The sequence below is a fragment of the Coffea eugenioides genome, chromosome 2 (genome assembly GCF_003713205.1).
Source record: "Coffea eugenioides isolate CCC68of chromosome 2, Ceug_1.0, whole genome shotgun sequence".
Lineage (NCBI taxonomy): Eukaryota > Viridiplantae > Streptophyta > Magnoliopsida > Gentianales > Rubiaceae > Coffea > Coffea eugenioides.
This window is the reverse complement of record NC_040036.1, coordinates 13638208-13648778: the sequence shown is the minus strand read 5'-3', so window position 1 is coordinate 13648778 and position 10571 is coordinate 13638208. Positions and strand designations below refer to the sequence as shown.

General features: G+C 39.4%; 2 protein-coding genes across 2 annotated transcripts; both read right to left on the bottom strand.

The window, feature by feature from the left end:
- Positions 1–815: 815 nt before the first annotated feature.
- LOC113763016 (serine/threonine-protein kinase-like protein ACR4) lies at positions 816–2547 on the bottom strand. The gene has a single exon (XM_027306694.1). The coding sequence runs from the start codon at positions 2349–2351 to the stop codon at positions 1335–1337; it is 1017 nt and encodes a 338-aa protein (XP_027162495.1). The 5' UTR covers positions 2352–2547; the 3' UTR covers positions 816–1334.
- Positions 2548–6045: 3498 nt separating this feature from the next.
- Positions 6046–10127, bottom strand: LOC113759646 (receptor-like protein kinase HSL1). Its single transcript, XM_027302223.1, is given in 4 exon segments — positions 6046–6763; positions 7433–9643; positions 9646–9790; positions 9792–10127. Coding segments are annotated over 4 exon segments (2988 nt in total). The 5' UTR covers positions 10029–10127; the 3' UTR covers positions 6046–6368.
- Positions 10128–10571: the final 444 nt, after the last annotated feature.

Genomic DNA, 10571 nt, shown 5'->3' with positions numbered 1-10571 from the left:
TCCTCAAATTGCAAGATGCACCTTCATGTTTTCTCAATGTATATTTGGAAAAAAAAAAAAAATAAGAACTGGAGTACTCTCTTAATTCTCTCTTCCTCTTATTTAGAAAAACTTTCTAACCAAAACTTCCTCCAAGTTTCCCTCTCTCCCATAGGCGAGACATCAGATTTTTCTGATATTTCCTTATGAGAGGAACCATCTGGTTTGTTTTCATTTGTGTTCTTCTAAGATTTCTTATCGAGAATTTCTTCTCTCCTTGAGTTGCCTAGTAATTTCCTAAACTTTTCTACTGAGAGTTTTAGGTCGTTTCTTTTATTTATTTTTTATTAGATTTGAGTTTTCCAGATTTTTTTATTATCAGATTTGGAATTTTTGGAGTCTATTTGGCAAATCTAGATTTTTATTAAAAAAAAATTAAGCAGTAGATCTGACGATTGAAAACAAGTGCCGATGTTCATGAGGCTACAATTATTTTATCTCCATTTTAAAAATATTTTTTTGAAACTTTACGATGTAAATTTTACACTTTTTGATTTTACTCAGTTGAGGGCTACAATTGCCTAATTGGACACGTAGATTACACATAAAATATCAAATCAAAAAAGTTGAGCCCAAAAAAAGAAAAAAATAAACCGTTTCTCACATTGAGAACAACTTAGGGAAGCTTTTGGCCCAGCAAAGTACTTTATGAATCGCAAAGTATATCCAAACATCAAACGACCGTTAATTTGGAATCACGGGCAATGCAGCGGCGTGTTGCCAACTTGGAGACAGATTACTCAACAAAACATTTTTCTATTTCTACAGTAACTCATTGATAATCAAGACAGGGATCTGCCTTAGACCGAATGATCAAAAAGTTTACAAGTACAAGATCAAAAGTATCTGTAGTACGGTATGGAATGTCTTAACACCTATTCTCATATTTAGCTAGCTTCCTTATCATCTTCATCATCATTCTAGGTGCATCCAATTTGATACATAAATTAATTGGTAAAAGCATGAATTTGCGTCCTCACTACAAATTTGTACACAACAAAAGAGCATTCATTCAATGGGAGACGCAAGTGTCCCTCTCGCACCCAAGATATCTTCCGTTGCCTGCGCATAAAAAGGTCAATCCATGTCACCATCCTTTCCTACAAGACAAGACAAACCACCGCCCCAACCTCCTCTTGGAATTCACTCATTCCCGTCCAAGAGGATTCCACCGTTTCACACTAACAAAAGATAGATCAACATCAGAGGCCGCTAGAATTTCCAGTTTCTTGAATTGGCCTCGTAAATTCTAGCTCATCAATTTGTACAGAAGAATTAATATTGCTGCATTGCAATCAGATGCTCATCTCCACTTCTAAGTTGTTCAAAATGGGCACAATCTGACTGAGAGCAGGCCTACTTGGTCTGGAATTCCCAACACAGGCTGAAGCAACTTTTGCCAATCTAATAAGGGGTTTAATATCAGAAGGTATTACAAGTCGAGGGTCTAACAGTTCATCAAACTTCATTTCTTTAATCAGTGGCAAAGCCCACTTAGCAATCAATCCCTCTTCATTTCTCCTACCGCTCAACAACTCTAACAGAACCACCCCGAACCCATACACATCACTTTCCTTGGAAGCACCACCTCCTTTTTCCACCCAATACTCATGATCAACATATCCCTCTAGACCCTGCCGCTCCCTAGGTGCCAAAAATTGCAGCCCATAATCGCATAATCTTGCGCAAAACTTCACATCAATCAGAATATTTGATGGCTTGATACAACCATGAACAATTGGCGGTGCCATGCCTTGATGCAGGTACTCGATCCCTCTAGCCGCCCCGGCTGCTATCCTCAACCTCCTGCTCCAATCCAAAAGTGCAGCCCCGTCAGGATTATGATGCAAATAGAACTCCAAACTAAGCATGCCCTCGAATTCCATGACGATGATTCGTTCACCTGGTGCCTCAGAATATCCTATGATGGGAACAACGTGAGGATGATCAGCTAAGGATAAACACTTGATTGCCGATGAAAATCCAAAGCCTGCATTAGTCAAAACAAGCCGCGGATGGATCCTCTTGACAGCTACTAATTCTCCTCGTGGCATCACGGCTGCATAAACCGTCCCTAATCTGCCTTTTCCGATAATTCTTCTGTTGTTGAAGCCATCAGTGGCAGAATCGATATCCATCAACGAACATGAACATGCACAGAGCTTGCAACTGGCAGCGGGCTGCAGAGTTTCCTCTGCTTTGATTGGCTTCTTCTTGCAAAAGAAGAGGAGAAAAGTAGCAAGAACGCTAATAAAAATGGCAAGAAAAACCAAAACAACATCGTAAACAAGAGTAATCTCATTATGAGTCATGCTGATGCTCTGGTTCTTGATATTATCAGGTGGTTTTAAGGAATTTTCTGCAACTTTTTGGGGCAGTTAACACTGCAGACAAGTTTCGGGAGGCCAGAGGGATGAAGTTCGTTTATATAGGAGATTGAAAGTGAATGAGAGAAAAGTTGTATAAAAAGGACGGAATCTTAGTTGACTAGAAGTGTTGGCTTTGGAAAATCAGTGGCTCAGGGGTGGGGAATTGGTAAGAAAGTAGGAAATCTAGTAGCACTTGTAGCTCTTATGTTGGTTCTGAGGTTGGCTGCTCTGCTCCGCATGATTTTGTAACTTTAATGTTTTGGCGTTGATACCGATATTCATTTGTCATTATATAACACCAAAAATCACTAGAAACAAATGATTGCAGTAGAACGAACCATAAATTGCGCCTAACAGCAATTTGGTTACGTTGAGTGTTAGACACAACTTGGTTATAATATTTCATAAATTTGTTTCAATAATAAATTATCTACGACGAATTTATGGGATATCGGTCGAATTTAGGTATTTAGGCAAATTTAGATCGAGTATAAATTGGATAAAAACAAATAATCTTGTAAACTTTTTCCACTCGGCCTTGTTTGGATTGCATTTTCTTGGATTTTTTTGTAGAAAAATTACTGTAGCGATTTGATGTAGACAAGAAAAAAAGGTAATAGGAAAATGTGATCACGAAAGACGACGCAATTTTTCGGCGGAAAATGGCTGTCCAAACAAAGTCCAGGGCTATCCTTGCATGAAATTGTAAAAAGGAGATCAAGGGCACATGAACATGGTAATAATCCATGTGTTTGGATTGTAAATTATTACACCTTATTTACACACAATAACTTACTTGCATCATTGATACATTTTTCAATCACGTTTTTATCTTACATATTATATCAAAAAAATGCTTCAATATTTTTTTACAGTATTTTTTTTTACAAAATTATCTCAAATAATTTACTATCCAAACAAACTCAGCTCAACTTCAATATATAGACCAAACACACTCACTTGAAAAGCACATTTTTCAGAAGTTGTGTGCTGGAGTCTCCTGATATGTAAAATTGTGAACTGTCCTTTGAAAACTGGTGAATTGTATTTCCAATTTCTGACTCAACGTGCTGGTCAGCCACTCGTCCAAATTTTCTGGATATGTCCAAATTAATTATCTTCTGAACTAACACCATTAACAAAATTGACTGAGCATTATGTCCAAAAAATTTTTTTTTTTTTGTGTGTGTGTGGCTCAATCTGTTATGATTGGAGTTGCTCTTCCCAATATGGTTAGAAAATAATGTAGAAGGGGAAAAAAGTATGGCCCCAAAAAAAAGTTATGTAGAAGGTGAAAAAAAATTAAAAGCCCTTTTAAGTCTTTCCAATGTCTCATCTTCTGCCCTTTTTTGGTTTTGTAAATATCTGAAAAAGTCTTTTTTAAACTTTTTCCTTTTCTGTTTATCATCTTTCCAGACATTGTGGACCATTCGGAAAAAAATTCAACCTGAGAAGTGTTGAGAGAAAATTATGAGCTTTTATATATCATAATTAAAATTTAACGTTCTCAAAATGAATTTATAGGCATAATTTTTCTTTCGAAAAAAAAAAAGGCATGATTTTAGACTTACGTCCGAGCCCAAGATTTAGTCCAACAAACAAATTCAGCAAAAGCATGGTCCAGTCAGTCTGCAGTCCACAAGGAAGTTATATAGCCCGAAATATTAATCACAAGGTTGGAATCCTCGGACCCCATTGGACCTTTACTGCTCCACTGCACAACTGGCTTGCTAATCTAGCATATCAGGCCTTTGGGCTTTAAGTACGACTGAGGTCCGTTTAAAAAAAAAAAAAAAAAAAAAAAAGGTATGAATGAGGTGAACCAAGAAAAACAAATTTAGTAAGTAATTTAATCTCTACCCCTACCGTCTATTGTTATTCATTTATTTAGTTTACGTTCAAATTTAAAGTAGTATTATGATAAATACGCTTCTAAAATTTGAGAGCTAAATCTGCATCCCTCCATCATATTAGAATTATTATATCAAGAATTATATTCAAACAAAAATATTTTGCTCACTAAAATTAAGTCTGTTTATACTAGTGTTATTTTCTGAAATTTTTATTAAAAAAATATACCGTAATAATTCAATGTAGGTAAAGTAAAAAGATGATTGAAAAATGTATTCAAGAAAAACTTAAAAAAAAAAAAATTTGTTTGAAGAAAATTACAATCCAAACAATTAAAACTTAAATGTGCTAGCACAGAGACCCTCTGACTCGAGTAGTAATTAAGTACCAATAATATATTTTCTAGTACGCAGACGGGGTTAGGGCTAGTTATAAATGGGAATTGAAGTAGTGAAACGAGAAGAAAATGAGGAGTCCCTTTCGGAAGTTGGGAATTTGGCCAATCAAGAAGGCCTCAATTGACTTGTATTCAACTAAAGACTTTTAGGGGACTTGGGTGCTAGCTGGAGCTCTGTATTCATTTCTTCCGATGTTGCTGAGTAACCATCATGTAAATGGATACCACCGACATCTGTTTCTTGGATGCCTGAAGAGTCAACTGAAAAAAAAAAAAATTACGCCCAGACATGCATTTATATTGAAGCCTAATGTAGATGACAAAGTAATGAAGTTGCAGAATTCCTATTACTTCAGGGCAACCAACTGAACTGACCCAGTTGGGTGTAATATAAAGCACAATTGAATGTACAATTAAATGTAGGCATTTTGTGGGCTTCTGGTAGTCAGTCCTTGTACAGCCAGTAGTCTTAAGTACTCTTCTTCAGGCTGTGGAGGTGGGACGAGTTTCAGAGATTTTTGGGCCGCCATCAAGAGGCGAGTTTGACCTTTGAATACTGGAGGCGTGTCCCCTATTTGCCAATAACAAGAGGAAGCATGAGATATTTTCCTTTTTCAAAGAAATTGATGAACTTTTGTTACTTCAAAAGAATGCTCCAATGAAAATTTTTCATCAAACCATCGTGTTATGATAAGTTCGTGAAATATTCTCCTTTCATATTTGGATTAATCCGAATATAATATGTGGCAAAATTGCAGGATTAAATGTTCTAGCTTTTAATCCGAATATAAAGTTACAATTGATGAGGCATCTTTTCTCGAGAGAGTGCAGTTTTGGGATATTCTATTCCAAGAGTGCCTGACAATCTTTAATTTTCTCATTTCCGTGACTTTCCCCAAGAAACAAAACATGAGGAGCATAATGAATCCAATTGACATGAGGAGCATACTTTTTCCTAAAAAAGACCATTGAAGAACCATACACCTCTTTGGACATTTTTGTATCATGGATGATGGTTCTTGCTAACAATTCTGTTGTGATTCCAGATTTGCTAGAAACTCAAGACCCTACAATCAAACGCTGCCATCATGGAGCCAACCACGCACGTATGGATTCATTAATTGATTGATAGACCTAAGGTCCAAAATCCTTCCGCAAATTTTAAACGGACCAAAGGGGCCGGCCAGTAAAATGACAATAAATTTGCAGAAGAATCGTTAAGGGCTAAGAGACCACAATTCTTGGTTACTTCTTTTAGATTTTTGTGGCAGAATAGGCGTCTCTAGCAAGTCAGTCACCATTAAAGGCTTCTTTTTAGTAACATTCGGCGACCAACTAAAAATTCTTCATTAATGCAAAGAATTTTCACTATAAGGAAGGGGAAGTCGCTATCAAAAAATCGCAGTGATTTAGGTAAGCAAACTTAAACAAGATAAAATTGAATGTTGATCACTTTTCAAACTTGGAAGCAAAAACTTTGGCGGGGTTTTAATTTACATTGAGCAAAAAACAACAATTCCCATCAGTCCTCCCCGTTTCACCTCCAGCCCTCATCTCCATTCCTTGGGAGTCAGGACCCTCGTCCCTCTTGGAAACAAACACCATGAGCAACCCTGTAAAAACTCGCATCATATATTTAGCTGATGAAGAGGAGGAAGGTTCTTCTTCTGATTTCAGTTTCTGAGTCTCTTGTAACAAATGTATAAACCACCTCAAGCTACACTTCCCTGATCCGAGGCATCTTCATAGTAATAAGGCGTCAATTTGCCATCTTTTGTCCTACCATTTTTGAGTTGGTTTCCACCTCCTACTTCTTGCAACATTTTTACCACTCGTCTCATCGAAGGACGATTTATAGGAAGGGGACTGGTGCAGAGGAGACCTACATTGAGGACTTTACATATCTCTTCCTTGAACCAAGAATCCAGTTTTGTGTCAATTACATGATCAATGCCCTTTTGGTCCAAAGTGGTGCACACCCACTTAACCAAATCCTTCTCACCATACTCGGGATCAACTGGGAGCCTCCCTGTGATCAACTCTAGTATAACCACACCAAAGCTGTATATATCACTCTTCTCATTCACCCTCAGGGTATATGCATATTCTGCAGCGAAAAATGAAATTAACAGCTCATCAGTAATCCAAAGGAAGGAAAGAAGACATTAGTAAACCACTCACAGTTTCTAATATACAACTCCTGAAAATGAGTTAGGGGCCAACAGTCCGCATCCCTTTATTTCTCATTGGTACTACTAACTATCTTACATCAAAGCCCATGGAGTTCTTGAATTTGGAAATCCACTACAGAAATGTCTGATAGAACGTATTCAACAGTTAGACCTGGACAAGAAACCCTTTCACCGGACTCAAGGCATCTTTAAGAAGAGAAAATAATGCAAGCCAAAGATTACGATAAAACAAGCCCAAGTGATTACTAGCATGATTTTCATCTACTAATAATAGACTCTAAATGGTTCATATTGGCATCATGGATAACCAATATTTGACATACTGAATGACAGTCTATTATATGAGTTCCTCATCTAAGCATTTCACTCAGATTCTGAAAACAACAAGGTAGATACAAATGGCTCCATCGTTCTAGTTTTGAGTTCTACATGTCTAGCTATTGAAATTGGACTTCTCTAAAGATCAAGATGAATTTGATACCAAACGTCTAATGAATTTGTGGTTAATGTCCCATGGGGCTTAGCAATCAAAGCTCAACCAGATCAAAATAAGTCAAAAACAGAGAGAGAATGGGAGGACGAACCTGGTGCGATATAGCCGCAAGATCCGGCAATGACAGACATCGACTTGGTGCCCTTCCCATTTGTATCGACAACCTTGGCCACACCAAAATCTGCAACACGAGCTCCGAAGTCTCCATCCAACAATATATTGTTGGACTTCACATCCCTATGGACAATAGGAGGAACACAATCGTGATGCAAATAAGCAAGCCCCTCAGCAGCATCCATGGCAATCTTATACCTAATTGGCCAATCCAACAAGCCACTTTTATTACTGTGAAGCAAATCTCCCAAACTACCATTAGGCATGTACTCATAAACCAAGAGTTTACAGTCCCTCGTAGTACAACAGCACCACAACTTAACAATGTTCTTATGCCTAATCTTTCCTAAAGTCTCCACCTCTGCTGCAAATCCATCATCTTGAACATTACATTTCTCGACATCACTACTCTCATCAGCAATTTTGGTGCTAGCCCAGAGCTTTTTCACAGCAACAGCCTCACCACTGCTGAGCCCAACCTTGTACACTTTACCAGAAGATCCACTTCCAATAACATTATCCTCATCGAGAGCATCCAATATCTCATACTCACTGAACCCAAGTTTGTGAAATGACATCAAGGTCCATTTGGACTTATCAATAGCCAGTTTCACCTTCCTGAAATTCCTGTACTTCCAATAGAACCAAAGCACACCCATAATTAATACCACCCCAGCGAGGACAAAAATGGACTTCAATAACCAAGCATAACCATTATTCCTATCACTTCTTCCATCACATAGACCATCTATGTCTCCACACAAACCAGGATTGCCCAAGAAACTATTTCTATACATGACTTTAGCATAAAGTGGAGGAATATCCCCAGAAAGTCGATTATTCGAGAGATTAAGCTGATTGAGCTTCAAATTCTGCAACTCATTCGGAATCTTTCCTGTTAACCTGTTTCCTGATAAGTCAAGATAGTTCAACACAGACAAGCTCCCAATTGGTGGAGGAATATTCCCAGATAAATCGTTATTAGCTAAATTCAACTCATTCAATTTTTTCCAAGAATGAATCCCTTTTGGCAGCTCACCAGACAGTGCATTATCATGAAGATCAAGCCTTCCTAATTGCCCAAGATTCACTATACTCCCGGGCAAAGACCCCGAGAATACGTTGTCATTGCCAGAAAACTCCAACAAAGTCTCCAGAAATCCAATTTCCTCAGGTATGTCTCCAGAAAATTTGTTACTTGATAAAATTAAGGACGATAAATTGGACGCGCTGGCAATAGTTTTCGCAATCCCGCCTGAAAATGAGTTGCTTTTGAGGTCAAGTAGAGACACATGGGGAAGGCCCCAGAGCCCATCCGGCACGGCACCGGAAAAATTATTGTTAGCCAATCTGACACGGTTCAAGCTCTGGCATTGGCCTAAACTAGCCGGAATTTCACCAGAAAATGAGTTGTCTATCATCAAAAGCTCCAGAAGAACCCCCTTTTCACACAAATTGGCGGGAATTTCACCGGAAAAATTGTTACTTGAAACATCAAGCCATAATAAAGCCGAGTTTTTACCTAAATCTTTAGGCAAAGCTCCACTGAGGTTGTTCTGAAATATCCTCAATTCGTACAAATTTGTCGAATTTGCTATGCTTTCTGGCAATTCACCTTCGAAGGAGTTCTCATACAGATTGAGGGACTCGAGAGGCAACTCACACAACTCTGTTGGAATCATCCCAGTCAACCCGTTCATTGAAGCGTCTACTCGCCTTAAGGCGGTCATCTTTGACCAGCCATTGGGGGGCAACTCTCCCGTTAACGAGTTGTTGTAGAGCTCGATTTGAACCACGCTGGTCAACTCGGTGAGTGAACTCGGAATCGGCCCGTCTAGCGCGTTCAGCGCCAGGTCCAAATCGGTGAGTCGACTCAGTCGACCGAGCGAGTCAGGGATTTCGCCAATCAAGTTACACTGAGTGAGCCAAAGGGTCTCTAGATTCGTCAAGTTGCCGAGCTCCGGCGGGATACGGCCGGGGAAAAATGGATTGTAAGACAAGTTGAGCTGCTTCAGAGTTGAAATGTTCCCCAAGAACGCTGGAACTGCCCCTTCAATCAAGTTCTCAACTAACCCCAGCACCTCCAGCTGCCGGAAAGTTCCGAAGCTCCCCGGAATCTCGCCGGAGAAGTTATTCCCAGTCAAATCAAGGTACTTGAGGTTAGGAAGCTCGGCAACGGAGCTCGGGTTTTCCCAGTTAAAAGATTCTGAGCCAAGTCGAGGTGAACAATTGTTCGGCACAAGGGAAGGTCGGCTTCGGGCAGGGTAGAGTTGACGGAATTATTGTAGAAAGAAATGGAGGTGAGGTTTCGCAATCGACAGAGTAAAGAGGGCCGGGAAAGGGCCAGCAAGATTGGCGTTGGAGAAGTCGAGTGAAGTAACAGAGTGAGTCAGGGAGTCGCAGGTAACACCGCGCCACTTGCATGGAGTGATGTCGCGGTCATTCCAATCAGAGAAGAAATTATCCGGGTCGTCAAAAACGAGCTTGAGTTGTTGGAGGATGAGGCCCTCTTGATTAAGGGAAAAAGTGCAAGGAGCCAAAAGAATCAGGAGCAGAGCTAGGCGGAGAAGCATTTTGCTTCTCTGTACTTTGCACTCTTATAGTTTTGGTAAAGAACAGCGGAAGAAAGAGGGAAGGGGAAGGTGGTGGGCGGCGGCAAATGGTGGTGATTTGACTGCTGCTTTATTCAGTTTATTGGGAGGGAGGGAGGGAGGGAGGGAAGAAAGGAAGAGGAGTGAAGGCAGGAGGAGGAGAAACCAGAAAGTAGATTCAGTTTTGTTGAGTCGAGTGGGAGTGAGTAAAAAGGGGATGATTAAGACATATTTCATGTGGGATGGAGACTGCGAAGTTTGTTTGTTTATATATATAGAGAAAGAAAGAAAGAAACGAAGGAAGAAGAAAGCATAAAGATAACAAAGACGTAGCAGAGGCAGGCAAAGAGAGGGAGGAAAGAGAGAGAGAGAGGGAGAAACTCCCACACATACAATGAGTATGAAGACAGGCCACTGACAGAGTGTGCTCTGTTTGTTAGTATTGCCTATCATTCATTCTTCTGTATTTTCATACTATTTCATTTTCATGCAATAATCATGGGTGTATTTCTTCTCCTAATCTTG